This window comes from Exophiala aquamarina (assembly GCF_000709125.1).
Source record: "Exophiala aquamarina CBS 119918 chromosome Unknown aczIA-supercont1.1, whole genome shotgun sequence".
Taxonomy (NCBI): domain Eukaryota; kingdom Fungi; phylum Ascomycota; class Eurotiomycetes; order Chaetothyriales; family Herpotrichiellaceae; genus Exophiala; species Exophiala aquamarina.
The window spans coordinates 3,711,998-3,732,955 of NW_013550587.1; the positions used below are offsets into that span (position 1 = coordinate 3,711,998).

At 49.2% G+C, this 20,958-nt stretch overlaps 7 protein-coding genes across 7 annotated transcripts; 5 read left to right on the plus strand and 2 right to left on the minus strand.

Annotated features, from left to right (window-relative positions):
- Window positions 1-166: 166 nt before the first annotated feature.
- A1O9_01324 (dipeptidyl-peptidase 4) lies at window positions 167-2,506 on the plus strand (the record flags this gene model as incomplete). The annotated part of the gene is made up of 1 exon (XM_013410483.1): window positions 167-2,506. The coding sequence occupies one exon, from the start codon at window positions 167-169 to the stop codon at window positions 2,504-2,506; it is 2,340 nt and encodes a 779-aa protein (XP_013265937.1).
- A 609-nt stretch (window positions 2,507-3,115) lies between these two features.
- Window positions 3,116-6,061, plus strand: A1O9_01325 (adenosinetriphosphatase; the record flags this gene model as incomplete). The annotated part of the gene is made up of 1 exon (XM_013410484.1): window positions 3,116-6,061. One exon carries the CDS (start codon window positions 3,116-3,118, stop codon window positions 6,059-6,061), a length of 2,946 nt encoding a protein of 981 aa, XP_013265938.1.
- Window positions 6,062-6,463: 402 nt separating this feature from the next.
- A1O9_01326 (methylenetetrahydrofolate dehydrogenase (NAD+)) lies at window positions 6,464-7,650 on the plus strand (the record flags this gene model as incomplete). The annotated part of the gene is made up of 3 exons (XM_013410485.1): window positions 6,464-6,651; window positions 6,743-7,373; window positions 7,447-7,650. 3 exons carry the CDS (start codon window positions 6,464-6,466, stop codon window positions 7,648-7,650), a joined length of 1,023 nt encoding a protein of 340 aa, XP_013265939.1.
- Window positions 7,651-10,366: 2,716 nt separating this feature from the next.
- A1O9_01327 (uncharacterized protein) lies at window positions 10,367-12,045 on the minus strand (the record flags this gene model as incomplete). The annotated part of the gene is made up of 2 exons (XM_013410486.1): window positions 10,367-10,465; window positions 10,522-12,045. 2 exons carry the CDS (start codon window positions 12,043-12,045, stop codon window positions 10,367-10,369), a joined length of 1,623 nt encoding a protein of 540 aa, XP_013265940.1.
- Window positions 12,046-17,116: 5,071 nt separating this feature from the next.
- A1O9_01328 (uncharacterized protein) lies at window positions 17,117-18,739 on the plus strand (the record flags this gene model as incomplete). The annotated part of the gene is made up of 1 exon (XM_013410487.1): window positions 17,117-18,739. The coding sequence occupies one exon, from the start codon at window positions 17,117-17,119 to the stop codon at window positions 18,737-18,739; it is 1,623 nt and encodes a 540-aa protein (XP_013265941.1).
- Window positions 18,740-18,753: 14 nt separating this feature from the next.
- A1O9_01329 (uncharacterized protein) lies at window positions 18,754-19,128 on the minus strand (the record flags this gene model as incomplete). Its single annotated transcript, XM_013410488.1, has 1 exon — window positions 18,754-19,128. The coding sequence occupies one exon, from the start codon at window positions 19,126-19,128 to the stop codon at window positions 18,754-18,756; it is 375 nt and encodes a 124-aa protein (XP_013265942.1).
- Window positions 19,129-19,694: 566 nt separating this feature from the next.
- A1O9_01330 (Fe/S biogenesis protein NfuA) lies at window positions 19,695-20,689 on the plus strand (the record flags this gene model as incomplete). Its single annotated transcript, XM_013410489.1, has 2 exons — window positions 19,695-20,480; window positions 20,534-20,689. The coding sequence occupies 2 exons, from the start codon at window positions 19,695-19,697 to the stop codon at window positions 20,687-20,689; spliced, it is 942 nt and encodes a 313-aa protein (XP_013265943.1).
- Between the last annotated feature and the right edge of the window lie 269 nt (window positions 20,690-20,958).

A 20,958-nucleotide genomic window follows, 5' to 3' on the forward strand; every position in this document is an offset into this window, starting at 1 on the left:
TACGTACTGTCTGAGATAGAGCGAGGTAAGGTTGCATTTCCCAATATGATTATGGCGACTGTCAGGACCGCTCGGTGGCAAGCGGTGCAGTATAAGTACTGGCAAATCACGAAAAAACTGCTCGTGAAGCCGGTCCCCTCCTCCAGGTTGTGCCCATATTCCAGCCATGGTGTTGAACTTTCGATTCCTTCTGGCGCTGGCGCTAGGCAGTGCCATTGCCATTGAGGTGCCTCGTCAACCCAAACAACCTCTGGGAAATGGAACGCGACTTCTAGCTTTTAATGACACAATACCCAGCGCTAGACTCAGAAGTAATACAACCTCTATTGACTGGTTTGCTGGAGGCGAGGATGGCGTCGGTGTCACTTTGTCGGATGAAGGTGATCTCGTGCTCCAGGATTTCGTCACTGGCAATACATCTATCTTAGTACCTGCCGGCGCAGTTCCATCCGACTACTGGGAATATTTCATTCAGCCAAGCTTGGAGCGGGTACTGTTCTCTACGAACTATACGAAGCAGTACCGCCATTCATACTTTGCTGATTATGTCATTTATGATGTCGCAAGCAACGAGACCTTGCCGTTGGACGAAGAACAGCAGGGCGACGTTCAGTATGCTTCCTGGGCACCCATTGGAAATTCCATCGCTTTTGTTCGTGGTAACAACTTGTACATCAGCAATGGTTCAGAAGTAACACAAATCACTTCCGATGGAGGACCGGATATTCTCCATGCCGTGCCTGATTGGGTTTACGAAGAGGAGATATTTGGCGTCGCGTACTCCTTCTGGTGGAGCCCCGATGCGAATTACCTGGCCTACCTCAGCTTCAATGAGACGGGGGTTGGCACCTTTTCAATACCTTACTACATGCACGATCGAAAAATTGCTTCTCCTTACCCCTCTGAGCTCGAGCTCCGATATCCTAAGGTCGGCACCACAAATCCAACTGTCCAATTCACCTTGCTTGACATCCAGACGTTGGAAGGTTCCCCTATCCTGGTGGAAGCGTTTGAAGCGAATGACACTATCATAGGTGAGGTGGCCTGGGTTACCGGCGAACATTCCAGCGTGCTCTTACACGTTTTTAATCGCGTGCAAGATATGGAAAAGTATGTGCTTGTCGATGTTGAATCTGGCAACACGAGCACCGTTCGAGAGAGAGATGGTTCAGACGGCTGGCTCGACAACAATCTAGCAATCACTTACATTGGCTCCGTCAATGGTAGCAACGAGACCTGGTACGTAGATCTATCAGATGAATCAGGCTGGAACCACTTGTACCTCTTCCCAGTCGTTGGAGGTGACAATGTGACTCTCACCTCTGGTGAATGGGAAGTCACCGACATTCTCAGTGTCGACTCGGAAAGAGAACTTATCTACTACCGATCAACGACCTTTCACAGCACGTCCCGCCATGTGTACAGTGTGTCTTACACGACCGGAGAGATCACGCCTCTGGTAAACGACGAAGAGCCCGCGTATTATTCGGCATCTTTTTCACCTTCTGGAGGCTACTATCTCCTATCATATCAGGGTCCCGATGTGCCATATCAAGATCTCTACTCCACAGATTCCTCCGAACCTCTGTCCACCATCACAAGTAATTCTGTCCTCCATGATGCGATCCAAGAATACAACTTGCCCAATATAACATACTTTGAGCTTCAACACCCGGATGGCTACACTCTTAACGTTATGCAACGACTCCCACCCAATTTTAACTCCTCTCATCAGTATCCAGTACTTTTTATTCCATATGGTGGCCCTGGAGCCCAAGAGGTCTCACAAACATTCTCAGCCCTGAACTTCAAAGCATATATTGCCAGCGACCCGGAACTCGCCTATATCACCTACACTGTTGATGGCCGTGGTACTGGCTACAAAGGCCGTGCCTTCCGTGCAATTGTTGCCTCCCACCTCGGTCGCTATGAGCCCCTTGACCAAATTTGGGCTGCAGAGCAGATCATTTCCAGCTTTTCTTACGTCAATCCCGAGAAGTTTGGCATTTGGGGGTGGTCGTTCGGCGGCTATTTGAGTGCAAAGGTGGTGGAGCTTCAAGGGTCTGGAGGTCCATTCAGTCTCGGACTCATCACAGCCCCGGTTACAGACTGGCGCTTCTACGATTCAATGTATACGGAAAGATACATGAAAACCTCAACCATGAATGAAGCTGGGTACAATGAAACGGCGGTTCGAAATGCGACAGGGTTCAAGGACATTCGTGGTGGATTTGCCATTATGCACGGCACGGGTGACGACAATGTCCATTACCAGAACACCGCCGCACTGATCGACTTGCTGGTCGCTGAAGGGGTGACGAGTGAGAATATGGACATGTTTGCTTTCACGGATAGTGACCACTCAATCAATTACAACGGTGCTACGACATACATCTACAAGTACTTGAGTAAATTGCTGTGGGAGGAGGTTCAGAGGGTGCCGGCAGAGAGCTTGGCCCATCAGTGGTCGAAGAGGAAAGTTGTCGCACGGGAATGGGTTGCATAGTCGTGAAGGAGACATCTTCACCAGGGTTTTGCGACAGAAAGCAAGGGCTCGCGAAGTGGTTAGCTCACAGAACAGCAAAATGTCAGAAGCCTTACCAGTTTCAAAAGTGCAATAATGTCTTGTCCACTTCGTTGTCTGCTTATTGCTCCTTAAGGTCTCTGAGGCAACAACCTCCCGAAGAAAAGTCGCCACAGGACTAGAACGGACAGTTCGCGGGAGCCGGTTGACTCGCCCCTGAGGGGTCTATCTGTCTTTTCCCTCAGGAAGTGGCGTATTATCAGCAGTGGATGAACAGATTTTCACATCGTTTCCCAGGCTTCCAATTGTGGGAAGAACTTCGCCGTAGGGAGAAAGAATGTAGATAGTGCGAAGCATACAGTCGATTCCACCAGGGTGGAGAACGGAACCTCGTCCGAACGACCATGAGATTCAAGAGTAAAAGCTGCCTGCGTCGACGACAATGTAATTGCCCCAGCGCATTAGCCATTTCTCACAAATCTTGCCTTTGTAGTTAGCATTGCTTTTTAACGCATCAAGTGTCGGAACACTGGCTTTTCCTGCGCATGGTCTAGGTGAATTCCCAGTCAATTCCCCCTCTGGGTCTGCAGGATGTCTGAACAACGACCTAGCGAACCCCCAACTAAAGCTCACAAGAGACACACTGCTCACCGACGGCGACGCGACGATGATGACTTTGAGCAAAGATGGGGAGATGAAGAATATGTCAAAGATGAAGACCAGGCCCCAGAGCCAAATTTTGCAGAATCATCATCCAAACGAGTCAAATTATCAGACGGTTCAGCTGCCCCTCGAATAATATCGCCCACACCTCCAACAGAAACGGCAGAAGAGATAGCTCAAAGAGAAAGAGACCAAGATCAAAAGGAACGGGATGAATTTGCGAAACGGTTGGCACACCGAGATTCCGAAAGATCTAAGAAGATTATCGAGGATAGATCCGGTGCGAAGGACAGTGTTGCGGCACAGAGACGAGCACTCGCCGACGATGCCGCGGCTAGGACACAGGCAATGCCCGACCTGAGAATACGCTCACGACAGGACTACCTTCAGAAAAGAGAGGCGGAAAGACTCGCCCTTCTCCGGAAACAAGTCGCCGAGGAGCAAGCCGAATTGAGAGATAATCCAGACCTGACTAGAAGGGAAAAGGAGGAATTCGCGAGAAACAAAGAAGTACTGCGGTTGGCGGAAGAGAGGTTGAACATTGATGACCATCTCGATGGATACGCTCTTCCAGAAGACTATATCACAGAAAAGGGAAAGATCGACAAGCGAAAGAAAGAGCAAGCCCTTTACCAGAGATATGTCGACCGAGACGAATCTGGGCGAGAAAAGTATGTGACTGAACATGAGGAGTGGGAGCGAGAACAGACAAAAAGAGCAGAAGGGCAGATTAAGCGCGCTGAGTACGTCGACGAAGGGGACTATGGCTACGTCTTCGATGAAAGCCAGCAAATGCAGTTTGTCATGTCTGAGACACTAGGCGGAGATCTTGGCCGAGGCATGAACAGAGAACAGCGAGAGATGGCCGAAAGATTGAGTGCAGCAGAAGCCAAGGCAAAGAGTGTGGAAGAAACCCGAAAAAGCTTACCTATTTACCAATTCCGAGACGAGATCGTCCAAGCTGTGAACGAACACCAAGTCCTAATTATTGTGGGAGAGACAGGAAGTGGGAAGACCACGCAATTACCACAGTATCTTCACGAAGCTGGATTTACTAAGGGCGGCATGAAGATCGGCTGTACTCAACCTCGCAGAGTGGCTGCGATGTCGGTCGCCGCGAGAGTAGCCGAAGAGATGGGGAAGCGACTCGGTAACGAGGTTGGTTATGCCATCCGATTTGAGGACAATACAAGCGACAAAACTGTCCTAAAATACATGACCGACGGTATGCTACTCAGAGAGCTCCTGACCGATCCCGAGTTATCGCAATACTCGGCGCTGATGATCGATGAGGCACACGAACGAACAGTCAGTACCGATATTGCCTGCGGACTCTTGAAGGATATAGCAAGAGCAAGACCTGACCTCAAACTTTTGATATCGTCTGCCACGATGGATGCTCGCAAATTTCAGAAGTACTTTGATGACGCCCCCATTTTCAACATTCCAGGTCGAAGATATGCCGTTGACGTTCACTACACTGCGCAACCCGAGGCCAACTACCTCGCTGCTGCCATTACAACCGTATTTCAGATCCACATAACCCAAGGTACGGGGGACATATTGGTTTTCCTGACAGGTCAAGAGGAGATCGAAGCAATGGAAGCAAATCTCCAAGAGACGGCCCGGAAGCTGGGAAGCAAAATTAAAGAAATGATCATATGCCCGATCTATGCAAATCTGCCAACTGATTTGCAGGCAAAGATTTTCGAGCCTACACCTGCGAACGCCAGGAAGGTGGTCCTGGCGACGAATATAGCAGAAACATCCCTTACAATCGACGGCATTGTATATGTGATTGATCCCGGATTTGTCAAGGAGAATCAGTACAATCCCCGGACTGGCATGGAGTCCTTGGTCGTCGTGCCTTGCAGTCGTGCCTCGGCAGGCCAACGAGCTGGAAGAGCTGGACGTGTTGGACCAGGAAAATGCTTCAGGCTGTACACCACCCAGGCTTACAAGAACGAGCTGGAGGAAAATACAACTCCGGAAATCCAGAGGACCAATCTCTCAGGCGTGATCCTAATGCTCAAAAGCTTGGGTATCAATGACTTGTTGGATTTTGACTTCATGGATCCTCCCTCAACAGATACCATCGTGAGGGCAGTTGAACAGCTCTACGCATTAGGGGCTTTGAACAATGCGGGAGAGTTGACCAAGATTGGCCGTCAGATGGCTGAATTTCCAACGGACCCTATGCTTGCACGATCTATCTTGGCTGCCGATAAATTTGGGTGCACTGAAGAAATCCTTTCAATCATCGCAATGCTTGGAGAAGCTTCTGCACTGTTTTTTCGCCCCAAAGATAAGAAAATCCACGCTGATAGCGCAAGGGCCCGATTTACCAACAAGGAGGGCGGCGATCACGTATCTCTTTTGAACATCTTCCAGGAGTGGACTGATTCCGACTACAGTTATGTCTGGGCCAAGGAGAATTTCTTGCAACAGAGAAGCCTGACGCGGGCTCGAGATGTTCGCGATCAATTGGCAAGACTATGTGATCGGGTAGAAGTTGATCCAACCAAGACCTGTGGGGGCCAGTCGAATATTGAACCGATCCAAAAGGCAGTTACAGCAGGGTTCTTCCCGCACTCTGCACGGCTACAGCGTGACGGGCAAAGTTACCACACAGTCAAGAACGGTCAAATTGTTTACATCCATCCGTCTAGCGTTTTGATGGAGAATCAACCCAAGTGGGTCATTTATCATGAGCTGGTACTAACCAGTAAGGAGTACATGAGGAGCTGCATGCCTCTGAAGCCGGAGTGGCTGGTAGAGGTTGCGCCACATTACTACAAGAAAAAGGACTTGGAGTCACTAGGTGTCGAGCGGAAAGTACCTCGAGGTGAAGGCAAGGCTCAGAGTAAGATATAATCACTGGACCGTGGCCTATCAAGGGCTAGCTGTTGATAAGGCAATGAACCCGATGATTGTAAATCTGCGTCAACTGTCTTGATTTCGACGTAACTATGTCCGCTCTTGCAACTAGTCAACTAGTCTAATGTTTCTGTCACTGCTGAGAACTTCCTTGGAGCCTCGAATCCAATCTCGGACTCATCCTCAGATCCTAAGAGTACCTGCTACCTATGTAGCTTCCACGTAGCTAGGTAGTAGACCGTGATACCGGGACACATTGAGCCCGTAGCGCAACGATGCCAAGCATCACGTGGGCGATGTAGTTCTCAACCAATCAAAAAGTTTTGATTCTCCTGAATCCTGAACAATTTCTCGCTCATACCTGTCACAACGTCCAGGGAGCTAGCTACGAACCAGAAAATGTCCAAAGACACCTCTTCAAGCTGTAAAGTCATCTTGGCTGGCACAATTGCCAAAGGTCTCCTGAGCGAAATTCAGGCTGGACTCAGGAACCTCGATCGCAAGCCTCATTTATTGGGGATTCTTGGCAACGACGACCCAGCTGCGAAGGTCTACGCAGACTGGACCCAGAAGACATCCGAAGACAAGTAAGTGGGTTGGAATATCCCCGTAATGGCTCACAATGTCCTCTGTGTTGTTGTGGACTGATCAAAGCTCTGACACGAACGACTTCTTCAGTGGCTTCCAGTATTCTCTGCGACTTGTCGCTAAGGATGACGTTGAAGAGGCAATCCTTGCCGGCAACAACGACCCTGCCATTGATGGGATCATCGTCTACTACCCCATATTCAACAACCGGCAAGATCAGTACCTCCAACAGATTGTCGATGTCTCCAAAGACGTTGAAGGCCTTAGCCATCAATACATCTTCAACATGTATCAAAACATTCGATATCTAGATGATGCACAGGCTATGAAATCCATCTTACCTTGCACTCCACTCGCGGTGATCAAGATTCTTGAATTCCTGCAAATCTATAACACGATTTTGCCGTACGGGAACAGGTTATTCGGACGCACAATCTGCGTGGTGAACCGATCGGAAGTTGTTGGACGGCCCTTGGCAGCATTGCTCGCAAATGATGGAGCCTGCGTCTACAGCGTTGATGTCACTGGCGTACAGCAGTTCACCAGAGGACAGGGAATCCGCAAACGCAAACACGACATCATCGAACTGAAGGATTGGACCCTTGAAAACCGTGCCCCTCTATGTGATGTTGTTATTACCGGTGTGCCCGGTGATAGTTACAAGTTCCCGACCCACCTGTTGAAGGAAGGCGCCGTATGCATCAACTTTTCAAGTGAGAAGGTGAGATCGTCCATCTGTGGTCATCTGTGCCGACTCAAATTAGAGAATACGAGCGTGACTAACATTCGTCCAGAATTTCACTCCTGAGGTGAAAGAGAAGGCCTCCATTTATGTCCCTGCAATTGGCAAGGTAACTATCGTCGTCCTGCTCCGCAATCTTTTGCGAATTGTGCAGAACAAGCAGGCTCGCCTCGAGGCAGCTGCCGCGCCCCAAGACGCTTCCATTCCTGTAGCCAGCCAGAAAGAGCAACCTGCAGTTAATGGAATCAGCTCGTAGCGTCAAAAGTTTACCTTGTGCGAGACACTGATCAAACAGCATTGCGAACGGAGAGGATGTAAAGCCGTGTCAAAATCCATTTATGCGTGCCGATCGGACGACCCGAAGGTGGTTTTTCATGCCCTCGAAACACCATCGGTTCGACCGGCTTACTATGCGCATCTTGGACTTGCATCGCACATGGGAAAGGGCGGTTACATGTCATCAGAGGAATACACTAACGCAGAAGCGGAAGCAGGGCCTGGTCTACGGGCACTAAATGCAGGGAGGGAATTTGGCGAGAATGAATCACCGATCACTCTAGGCAAATTTCCTTAGATGCCTTGCAGAGCATGAGGGGCTCTGAATGGGCTCATCCGCCACCAGCGGTCGATGATTGACCCATCCTGTTGTACATGGATTATTCTCCATCGTATCAGAAAGTCGTGGCGCACCGCGATGCATGACAGCCTCCCTTGTCACGGAATCCATGCCCATTGCATCCGACGCACTGTTTTCCCGGCCTTGTCTGCAGCATGACCTTTGTGACCGGCCTACTTTGCCGTCTCGTGCCTCTTTGACATCCACAAATTGCACTTCTGCAAGACCCAGTGTGCATTTACGACATCGGTTGTCGGCTCGCACCTCGAATGCCAATGAACATGTCTGAAGAGAACGCAAATTTGACAACGCATCAATGGTCTTGACTAGACTTCATGCAATATACCCTTTCGAATACGGACAAAGGACGCACAAGCTACTTCGGAACATAGCAGACTCCAATGAATACTTTTCGGCCCTGATCTCCTGATGCATCTGCAGCCGTTGGTCAGGACGCCTCTGTTCTACAGTGCCTGACTACCGGCAAAAGGATATTCTCAGCCCAGTCCCAGCTAATCGCCCAGGAAAACCCGAGATGGACGTTCAAAATTCATCTCCGAATCCAATTTGACCCGTACGGTCCTTCCACACTTGCTTTAGATGAAGACATTGTGGATATAGTGCAACTGCAGGTGCATACAACAACCAAACGAGGGTGATTCCTGCACTGGGCAGGAGGTATGTATGTGTTTGCCAAGCGACAGATATTCTACACATGGGAAAGAAAATGAACAAGGGCGACCAATATCGCGGTTTCCATTTGAGTTTCAGCACTAGTCAGGGAAGTATAGCTTTTTTTCTGAAGCATTAGCTTTGGTCATCAATCATTCCGCCTGGTCCGTTCCGGCTGGTAGCAAAAGGGCTGGTAGCAAAAGGGCTCGAAGCACTCCGTACTGAACCCTAGATGCATGGATTTACGTCAGACAATTTCGAGAAATTGAGAGAACTTTTGCTCTTCATCACAAGCGAGATGTCGCGGGGACTCGTTTTATAAATCATTTGACTCTCTCGAGCATCGATAGCTTGGAACGTCCAGGATAATGAGACACGTTTGTGTTAGAAAGACACTTGCGAGCATATAATTGAGTAGTCAGTTCTCGTCAGAGTAGACGCGACAAGACGCAGAGCCGGAATCCGAGAATCAAAGGCGATGAAAAAGTCCAAAAAAGAATTCCAATAAGCGTGCACCCTGAAATCTCGGTTTTTTGTCCTTGGGTTCGGATTTTCAACTTTCCTTTTTCTCTCTCTTTCGACTCGGGTGGTCACCCTGAAACAATACGCGAGAAGGAAGATTTGTAATTGGGAGAATTCTGTCTGCAAAATCGCCGATTGAGGTCGGAATTGAAAACCCGTGGTCCGTGTTACATACGAGTTTCTGATGGTGATTCCACGGAAGATGGATACGGAAGTACGCGTGCATGGCCCTCGTATGGAGTACAGATTGTCTACGTAAGAGGTTGGGGGGAGATGGTCAATTGAACTGGACGGACGTGAGAGAGAGAAAAAGGGTAGACTGACTCCAGTGGAATACAACATAGACATTTATTTTCCCCCAAGAGCGCGCACACCATAGACGAGACTGAACATGCTCATGCAGGGAAGGATATCAAGGCTGTTCCAAGAAAGGCTTCAAGTGGCGATTGTATCGAGAATGTGGAAAGTCAGGGAACGCTTTGCAGTAGTTAGATCGCGCAGGTATATTATTTGCCACGGCGTGCGTTCGACCTTTCTCTCTCATCCTCATTGCACGACTTAAGCCAGCGAATGTACGAAGAAAGGTCCATCTTTGTACCGATCTCCCTCCCAATCGACAAAGTACCCTGACTTCATTGCGGCTCTAACGAAACCTGCTGGCAATATAGACATCCTCACCATCGACAAATCAAATATGTCCGTCACAAGAGCAGTACAAGACGCCACATGTTTAACCTTGGGGTCGTTTCATTCGCCTCTGTATCCCAGCTCATTCACCCTCCTGAGTCTTTATAGCAACAACAAACAGAACACAAACAGTCCTTAGCCATTCTCTCGTTCCAATTCAAAGAAAGTGCCAAGGCCAATAAGCTCCTAATATATGGTCATGAATTCTTTTTCCATGTCGTAAACTCATAAATGCATTTGCATAATTTGCTTTCATACCCAGACCCGCGTGGAGGGGTCTGGGGCTCAGACTATGCGGTTGAAAAGTCACGGAATCAACACCGCATTCATTTTCTATCGGGTTCGTCGTCGTTTCTTGTCGGCCTTTTTGGTGTGGATCGTTTCATACAGTCGTGGATGATTCGAGGCTGCAGAAACCCCGTACTATACTTTTCTTTGGCGCGACCGAGAATTTTTTATTGCCGCCTTTTGTCTCTCAACGCCTTAACCATTCAAACTTTTTTTTAGAATCGGCACCTGTCGGTTCAACCTGAATGCTTCGATCGTATAATTCACTTCGTGGATCGGCCGAGTCCTGGAGGGTGTGTCAGTTAGAAGATCGATGGAAGATAAAGGAACCGACAAGCATACCTCTGACTCGTCAACGATCTTGGTTTCAAGAATCAACCGAGTGATTTCCTCGGTACGAGCTGTCCGCTGGCCGAACGAATACGGTTGCTCTAGACTTTTCTGTATGCCCACAATCACATCACCCATGATTTCAAACTTCTTCCAGTTGATATTTGAACCTATAAAGGTTGGATTCGCACTTGCTGCCATGGTAAGATCTTGTCTGACAAGTGGAAGGAAGGGAATTCTCTCTGTGAATGAATTTTCCCAGGCCATTCGGTATGCGGCGTGAGATCTTGAAATGCCCATGAGAATTGTGAGTCTCAGGAACTGCCTCTGCACTTCATGTGGAACCATCTCTCTGGTTGAGTTGAGACGACCAATTTCATGTCCGTTAATACCCGCCACTATGGCGCCGAGGGAGTTATAGTTGTTGAGTTGTCTCACTTTCCAAGCCAGTGCCATGAATTTTTCCAATGCTCTCGCACGGTGTTTTGGCTTATCTCGCAGAAGTATCATCCCTGATACAAATAACGCCAGGTGATTAAAGTGTTTTACCATCATGCTGATGTTGTCAACACGACGAGAGTTTCTTTTCTGTTCTGTGGTCAGACAAACATGTCGGACGAAGTCCCTCGGCCTGATAGAAGAGTACATTGTCCAATCAACTCGAGTGATCTCCCGAGCAAGGTCATCGATCGGGGTTTCCATAAATTGGTGCCATTGAAACTTGGTAAGACGAATATGAGGATTCGGTTTGAGTCTCTCGGCCTGCAACTTAGCAGTCTCCAACTGCATCAGGTTGGAGTATGATTGACTGGAAGCGTTATAATTTTTGATGATAATGCTGGACGAATTGGAATGGACTCCAGACCCTCTAGTCGAAGAGTTGGCACCGTCGCCTTCGTCGTCGCTGTCATCATTCCGATAATTTGCCTTTCGGCCCATTTTGGAGACATTCTCATTACTTGGAGATCGCATCGAATTTGAAGACGTCGTGGGAGTCTTCTTATGGTTGGTCGACGCGCCTTTTCCCTTCGACGCACCTGGTGAGTCATCAAACGCCCAGTCAGAATCCTCGTCAGCAATTAGAGTATCCAGATTATTGCTAATTTCTCTTGCTGCTGGGGCAAATACTTTGCTGTTTTCGATGCTTTGAATGAACGTCAAAGCTAGCTCTCGCGCTGGGCCATTGGCAAAATCACCAGGATAGGTGGCTGTCCATTGTGCTAGCACCTGTAAATATCGTAGCATTTCTGCAACCTTTGTGAAATGAACCATTTTGGTCTTATCTATCGTAACGAACTGATCGACAACTGCGGAGAGCAGCTTGTAAGGGGTGGTGAATGCCCTATAGAGACATAAGAATGAAGGGACAAATTTTGAGTCGCTCTTGTTTGCTGGTAATATCAGAAGCTTGTCAATGAGGTCCTTAAACGGAACTCCTGATTCTTGCTTAGGCGTGTCGTCTACCCTGAGGTTATTAAATGGAGTTGCCAACTGCTCAGATTCTTTGCCAGGTGAATGCTCTGTTTCCTCATCCATATTCAAGAATGTCTGATATACCCGGCTATCTGCTGTCTCAGTGGATACCGGGCGAAGCATTGATTTGACATAGCATGAATCTGGTGTTTCTGGTATCAATGTACCAGTGGCCGAAGGCGACACAAGTGTACTCGTTTGTTCTTCTGAAGACACCGGCGTATGGGGACCTGTCGGGCGATGTTGTGTTTCAGATGCTTTACTGGTATCTAGTCGAAGTTTTGTTCTTGGCTTCGCTGGCGGGTCTTCCTCTTCCTCTGAGGATTCGGTCTCTTCGTCTGCAGACTCAATAACCGCCGGCCGAGCCGAGAGATTCAAAAGAAACTCTTTAGACTTTGACACCTGCAGTCGATTTTTCGACCGACTTCGACTTCGACTTTTCTTCGGTGATGTTTCACGGGATAATACGCGTTGATTGGTGCTCGAATGGGAAGATGTATTTGTGGATTTGGAATGCGAAGATACTAGACGCACAGTGAGTTTGATGCTTCATTGCAAAGGACAGTTTGTGCAAGGAATACGGAGACCGAGCAGGTCATTATGAAAAGTGAACAGTGGAGGGGGAAAGTCATGTGGCAAGTAATGTGTTATGGCAAATAGTGGCACATGAACCAGATTCACTAGGCCCGTTTGAAGTGGGGATGTGAAATGGGCAAAGCAATAACATTGGAGTTTGTCCAACTTACCTCTGGGAGAAGAGATCACTCGATGAAGCATTGCTAGAAAATGTCGTTTGGTATTCTCAGGAGTTTTCGTTGAAACTTCAGCAATTGCAACATTGGCGAGATTACGGCGAACTTGTTCGTGAAACCGAGCAGATATCTGATCGGAGTCCTGCTTGTCGCATTTGGATGCAAGTAGCATGCAGCGAACCCCAGAATTCGTCATGGAAGCTTGAAGATGGAAGTCAGCGAAGAAAACTATGTAGGAGGACGCTATTGAGCCTTGGCTCGTAGGTTCTACTTACTCAATGCTGTTGGAACATCGGCGACACTGTCCTTGTCTGAAGCATCATAAAGACAGAACACCGCGTCAAGTACTGGAAATGTTGCCCCATTAGCATGAAGCGGCCATATTATGCGTCGTTCACTGCTAAAATCTACGTCATCTATTTCGAGTTCAATGAATTTGATGCTGTAATATTGATCTGTGAGCTTGACTCGAGCAGAAAGTCCTGATCCTGTCTCTGGAAGAAAAGACTCCCGATCAAGGGAATTTCGAATGAAACTGGACTTGCCACATCCTCGGGAGCCAATTATCAAGACGTTGATTATTGGGAGCGATTCTGAATCCTTGGCCTGGTAGTGATAGGTCAGTGTGAGATAAACAAAGGATGCAGAGACTCTCAGAGGGATAGAGCCAGGTCGTGGTGCAACAGCGGAATCAACGTCTAGGCAGGAAGCCGAATGCATACCTTGGAATTGAGCTTGCTGTCGTGGGAATGCGCAGAAGCATGCTGCCCAGGGGAGAGTCGCGTGCTAGAAGATTTTTGGTCAGGTGAGGTAAGGGATGGATCGGCACGGGAGCTCGTCTTTGAGCTTCGCTGACCCTGGTCTAAAGGTTCCTTCGGCTTTGTGGTGGCGGATTGACGTCTAGGTTGCTGTGACTTGTGTCGATCGCCGTTGGGAACAGAATTGTGACGCTCTCGAGTTTTTGGTGGTGGTCCTGCCGCCTTTGCATCAAGAGATCGAAATCTGGTGGAGCGGGCATCCATGGTGGCTAGCTTAACTTAGACCGAGCACCGGGGTTCATGCGAAACTCATGTCGACCGCACACTTAGAACGGAGAAAGTTGACAAAGGTCGAAACCAAGATGTTGCTGAAGCCAGCAAGTTGAACAATGCACTTGCAAGAGAGAAATGGGAGATATCATGGGTATCGTGGGACATCGAGCAGGAACGCCAAATGAATGGGTCCTGATTTCCTGTACTGAGGCGAACGAGCTGCTGTTGGAGGGGAGCACCAGGTCAGTTCAGGTCGAGTCGAGTTGAGCAGGCGAGGACGCTCACGCAGACTACCAGAGCTCCGTGCCAGACAAGAGCGATGAGGTGTTGGTGGTACAGTAGTAAGTGAGTTGCACGCTTGATGGGCCGGCACAATCAATTACCAGACCCCTGAGCCCTCTGCTGCCGTGTTTTCTTGGAGCGAGAGTAGCGTGGCGAGAGTATGGAACAGAAATCCAATATCGATCAAAAACAAGACGAGGAAATGGATGAAGTTGCAAGGTACGGAGTACGGAGACCAGAGAGGGGAACTGGATTGGGAGGACAAATCGACAACAACAACAAAAAAGGTTGCAGTAGTATTCTGGTCGTCTCAGGAAAGAAATCGAGGGCGACGAGAGCAGACCAGACTAGAAGAGCAATGATGGTGAATCTTGTTCGGCCAGACGTTCGTTTGTGGATGCTTGTTGCGGGCGTGGTGCGCCGCTCCTTGAAGGCTTGGATGTGCGTGCTTGGTCTTGCTGCCGGTGTTCGTCTCTCAACCCTCGTCTTCGGGTCGGATTCTGGTGTTAGCCAACTAGAACAGAACAGCTCTTAGACCAAGAGTAGCACTGTGACGGTGCTCGGTCGCTATGGAGGACGGAATATTCTTGGACCAGGTTTGAAGTGTTGGACAAGTCGTCTCTACTCGTACAGCACTAGGTAGCAGCCTGGCCCATGTGCGAGAAAGTTTGTGGGCAGCAGCAGTGATACCTGGTAGTGGTCGTGGGGCAGGGACGAGGGTGGGTGATGGGGGATGCGGACTGCAGTGGGCGATGCACTACGAGTACTGATGGGCCGTCGTCCATGGGTCATACGAGTACAGTCTCATAGGCCATGGATAGTGGGAGATGGAGGATCGGAGACACTTGGGATGACTGGCTTTGGGGAGCAGTGCCAATGGGTCTGTAAGGTACCATTCCATCCTCGACCCTGGGCGCTGGCCAGTGTGAATCAACCATTTGTCTGGGCTTGATGCAGGTTCTGAGCTTCCGGCGGGGAACGATGCAAGTAGTTGCATAAGTCCCAATGCCCATGCAAGCCTCCCGGCGCGGCTAGAGGCACCAAACCCGCCGTCAAGCCTAAAACGCTCTAGGCATGCGACTTACGAGCTCCAGGCTAAACACAGCTCACCCCAGTCTCAGCAAGCCCCCAATCCCCTCTCTCAGGCTACGCCATCTACCCGTCCAGCACCCACCAGGGGCCGAAAGAGACTCCCCTCGGGCCACCACCAACCAACCACCAACCAGAGAAATCGTTTAATTTGCTGCCAACCTTGCAGTAACTCAATCTGGTCATTCTGCACTTTGCTCAGAATCTGTTGGCTCACGGTTTGGCTCATGATATTTTTTCATCTCAGTGACTCGACCGAATGTCATCACGTTCGTCACCAATTGCTCCAGCGGTGACTCCTGCTGAGTCTGTAAGTAATCCACCGACAGGCTCATCGGAATGTGAAGTGCCGGAAGCAAAGCCAAGCGAAGGAAGACTGTTGCGCCGTGGCTGGCCGGGGAGAATTGCAGGACTGGCACACTAAAGTAGCGATGTGGTCGCTTCCACGGCGACTTTCTCCCTAGCAGTTGCCCCAGCCAAGTCATTATTCTTAGCCCCTAGGTTCTCTACTGGTCCAACTCGAATGGAACCTCTATGTAACTTACAGTGCACTCGTACTTATAGCTATCCTGTGAGGGACCCAACTATCTAGATGGTCAGAAATACATCAAGAGTCTAGTAACAGGCATTCCGCCTCAAGATCTGATGCCGACCTTGAGCCACGCTGACTTTCACGTTTGCGTCTTGCCACTGAGCCTTGTCAGGGGGGTTACTAGGTACTCCGTACTGAGCATGGCGAATTCAGGTCCCAGTATGTTTGCAAGGGGATGAGGTGAGTGCGAAGTATCCGTACAATGTATGGATACAGGGTGCCTGAGACACCTTCCTTTATGGTATCTAGACGGAATGAGGCCCCTGGGCCTCCGCATAGAAAGCACCTTGGACGCCGTACCGTCGTATAGTTTACCTGGATTTTAACCTGGATTTTCCGGTACGGGGTACTCAGCACGTATTTCCTACTCGTCCTAGGTACCGAGGGACGGAAGATTAGGGTGTAGGTTCTATTGTAATTACTCCGTACTTTCCCACTACTGCCCAGGCACCACAAGGCTTTCCGTGTTTTGTTCGGAGGATTCGTCCTCCAGCCAGCTTTTCTCCTGTTTTAAGCCTCCTTGCAATCTCCATCCCGGTGCCTGGCTTGATCGCGTTGCAACTTGAAAGTTTGCAACTGAGTCCCCCGAGGACCGAAATACATTCCCAGTTCGATCTAGTGGGACGGTTTGGCAACTTCACTACCTCATTGTTCGCTACCATACTTCTGGGCTAGCTAGCACAAACCAGGCCTGACAACTAATTATCATACACGAGTACGGAGTACGGGTACCAAGATTTTAAACTGGCCATTCGGACTGGTCAAGGTCGGCATCAGATCTTGAGGCGGGCTTTGGTCCTGAATCCTGGAGCTTCCAGCACCAGCGTCTTCAAGGTGCCTTTCCTGCCGGTTTTCCTTCTCCTCGTGCTGGGCTTGAACGCGTTTCGAACGCGCCCAGCGTAATTCCAAAAATGGGTTCCTTCTTCGCTTGCCCCTGCAACACCATTAAAAACTCAATCACACTTCTTCAAGCCACCCGCGCCCTTTTATCAGACGCCATCATTGAATCTTGAGCTTCTGGGCCGCTCAATACTTCCACCATGCCCCATTTGGAGGCCTGACTTACAATCCTCTCCTTTTTCATCGTGTGTGGCATTCAACATCCGACCTGAACGGAGGTTTTGGCGAACGCCATGCATACCCGTTCATCAGGAGTACGGGTCATGCTCTCTTTTCTCTCATTGCACGGCTGTTTTCTTTGCCGTGAACTTTTCGAGGCTGGAACTAACGAGGCGATGCTTTGCTAAGGTTTGTGGCACGCGTCAATATGATTTCCGTATAACTGACAAATGCTGTCACCTTCGTCACTTCGACGCTATGCTCTCTGCTGGCCCTCTAGCGGTCGTGGCACATATTCTTCAGGTAAACCACCATAGAATTTATTCGCCATGTCGTCCACATCTTCTGTCGATTCCAGCAATGCATACAAGCTGAGCGACACTTCTAGCATCAAGTATAGTGGTGATGATGTGCGAACGGCCAAGGATTGGATCGACCGAGATCAAAGTAGATCTGGAAATGCTTCTCTATCGGCGTCCCCATCGCCAAGTGGGAGCATAACAGATATTGACCTTGATTTGGATTCTTTTTTCAAGCGCCTGGACAAATATACTGCTGAGATGGAGGAAGTCGAAGCACGTCTCAAAAGGAATCGACGTCTTTCAGATGATTCTGATCAAATCAACATTAAACGATTCTCTTTCGAGATCAATCAACTGCTCGGCGATGACCGGGTGCTTCTTGGTGCTCCTGCCGGATCACCCAAAACTGGATCTTCTCAAACAACAAGCAGTTTGGTCAGCGGCGCCGAAGGGGGTAATAACGATGTGGCAGAGAGGAATAACGAGAACTTGGAGGGGGAGACAGGAAATATTGAAGACTCTTTTCTAATAATTCAGAGTAATGCTCTTCCGCATCACGGGCAGATAACGCGGTTGACGACCGGGAGTCAACTTTTGGTATCTGGGAGGATGGTGACTTCCAATAGGGCCAGCCTCGAAAGTGGATGCGATTTGCACATTCCAATCCAGAATAACGTTCGGGAAGAGGCGTCCGATCGTTCGATAGAACCTATCCAAGTGAAACCAACGAACAAATCTGAGGTACAGCTTCTTATTGAGCGGCCATCTTTCTCTTCCCTAACCACAGCAGACTCTCCAGGCTCCGAATTGAGACAGGAAGCGACAACGGACCGAGGACACGATCAGAGCCTTCTACCAGAGGCGCACTACATTGGACAGGAGAACCGTTCCGAGGAGATTGATTATTCAGATATTGAGGAGCCTTACCCTGCAACGCCGGTCGGATGGACTTTTCCGCCTCGAACATCGAGTAAAACTTTTCCAACCGAGGAAGCCTCTGGGAAGACAGAAGAGTCTCCTTCTCAACCACCCCGGCAACGAATGAAGGCGGACAATAGGCAATCGGTCAGACATGGTGGATTTTGGAGTGCACCCCCCTTGCTACTGCTCGATCGAGAACCAATCCTACCCGTCCCGTCTCTACCACAGTCTGGTTCCACAGTAACCATAAGCTCGAGTCCTCCTCTGACCCCTCTTTCACTCTGCTCACCGCGAGAAGATCAAATTCGAAGAGAACTCGAAAGTTTCGCACTCCACGAAGGGGCCAAGACTTTGAAGTTAAAGTACAAGAAACGAAGGCCACGCAGACTCGATCTAGTTGATTTCGATGGTGAAGCTTGGGAAGTCGACGAGGAAAGGGAATCCTGGCCGGAACTCGAGAAGAGAGAGGTGGCCATTACCGAGCCGAGTCGGTCTCGTCCGCGACGATCAAAGAGTATCATGAGTATTTTTCAACGAAGGTCCCCTATCGAAAAGGTCATAGATCTTTACTTCGATGACGAACCTAAGGAGAAGCCTCATCGACCGCTTTCCAGATGGACTACAATATCGAGAAAAGGCTCTCCCACAACAGCAAACATGCCCAGAAGCCCACCCATACCTCCTTTGCGGGCCATTAGTCCAGGGTTTGAAAAAGCATCGATCGGTTGACAATATTGGCCACCTTAACTCGAGTCTTGTTCCTCGGTTGATAGTTGAGCCACCATCTCGGCAAAAGCTTTGATCCCGTTAGTCTTGGCTGATGGTGCTTTCAGCTCTTTGTCCAGCAGATGCATCGTACGAGCAAGGCGTCGTTCAGGTGAAAGCTTAGAACTATTGAATGAATCATTCGAAGTCTTGGATCTGTTGTAACGTGGACCTGGACGATAATCGGGTTGTTCTGTGGAAGCATCAAATATCCACCTGAGTCGTGGCCTCAGAGCAGGAAACTGTTCAAACAATTGTTGGAATTGTGGGTTTCCAACCAAATCAGCCACAATGGCTGGTTCAGATGCCTTCACGCTAGAGGCATCGATCACAGGGACGGGGTCCTTATTCATTGCCCCTGCATTGAGGAGCTCGCACTGGGCCTTGTGAATTTGGAAACATGGTAACGAGCAACTTTGAAAAGATGAGTGATGAAAGTAACGCAATGTAGACATATGGTAGAGTAATGTACCTGGGAGACTTGCAGGCCGGGCAAGGATACTTTGAGAATTGGGTTTTACAGACATGACACGGCATTGAAGCCATTGGGTATGTTCTTGAGGGAAGGTCTAATATAGACCAAGATGTATAATATGATAGAGATTAGTTCTCTCACAAAAGGCAAAACTAGACCGGCTTAATCAAATTTCACAGATCTGTCGATAGGAAGCAAGACCTTCTTGAGTGACGTGCCAGTGTTTCGATGAAACACTCCGTAGTGGAGAACTTGGAGATGGGTGCCGGCCAACAAAGATTGGACAAGTTCCACGTGATCGACCTCGGCTTCTGTCGTCATTGCTTGTCTTCGGGGAAAAGATATTTGTAAACCGACTCTCACAGTACCTAGCACATCGATAACACTCTCTCGAAGAACAAAAACCCCTCGACTTCTTTCCGTGATCGTTTCCATTTCTCCATTATGCGTGGCATTGCCTCTCTTCATTCACTCCGGGCCTCGGGAAGAGCTGGCCGGTACCTAGCATCGGACCATACTTACCACTCTGTGCCCGCCCGCAGTCTTCATCAATCGGCACGGATACCAGCTATCAGCTGTTCAGAAGCACGACACAGGCCTGCGCTGAAGTTTGGCATTCAAGAGCGGTCGTCTATCGGCTCGCAGTTACGAAGCATTTACATCCAGACCCAATCGACTCCGAATGCATCCGCCCTGAAATTCTTACCTAATCACAATATCCTTCCCCAAGGATTCCCTTCGACCTTCCTCGAATACACGTCGCCTCGTGCCACACTGGCTGCGCCGTATCCTTCACCTTTGGCTGCCAGACTTCTCGATGTGGATGGTGTTTCGTCAGTATTCTACGGCCCGGATTTCATCACGGTGACCAAGGCAGAAGACGTGAATTGGGCGCACATCAAGCCTGAAGTCTTCAGCTTGATCACCGAAGCCATTACAGCAGGAGAGCAAATTGTGAATACAGTGGACAAAACTAGCGCAGGAGATGGCCAAGAAGGCGCGGGAGAAGACAGTCTGGCCGCAGATGATGACGACGATGAGGTTGTGGCAATGATTAAAGAACTCCTCGAGACGCGCATCAGACCCGCAATCCAAGAAGATGGAGGAGATATTGATTTTCGAGGATTTGAGAATGGAGTCGTAAGTTTGAAGTTGCGAGGGGCTTGCAGGACGTGTGATTCAAGCACTGTGACACTGAAGAATGGTATTGAGTCCATGTTGATGCATTATGTAAGTGGAGTCCTTCCTTTTGATCTTGGACAACATTGCTAACGTGATTTCAGATTGAAGAAGTGAAGGGTGTCAATCAGGTCTTGGATGAAGAGGAAGAAATTGCCATGAAGGAATTCGCCAAGTTCGAGGAAAAACTTCGTCAGCAGAAAGGACCTGACGCCGTTCCTTCGACTGTCGGCAAAGGCAGTTTGGACTATGCTGAATGAAAATTAGCATGCATCTCCTCGGAGCTATGGTGAATCCTCCCCGCCACTTGATACTTCAAGATCGCGTAGATCAATGGATTGCTCAAGAAATTTGGTTGCAATTTTGTCTCTACGGGCACGATCCGTTGTGGATCCTCTTTGCTTGGGAATACAAATCTCCGGGCCTGATGGATCGACCGCAATGAGATGAAGTAAATGTGTACGAAGAGCCAGTGGTCCTTTTACTGTACAAGCCGAGAGTAGGGCTGGTGGCAGTACCAGGCTTGACC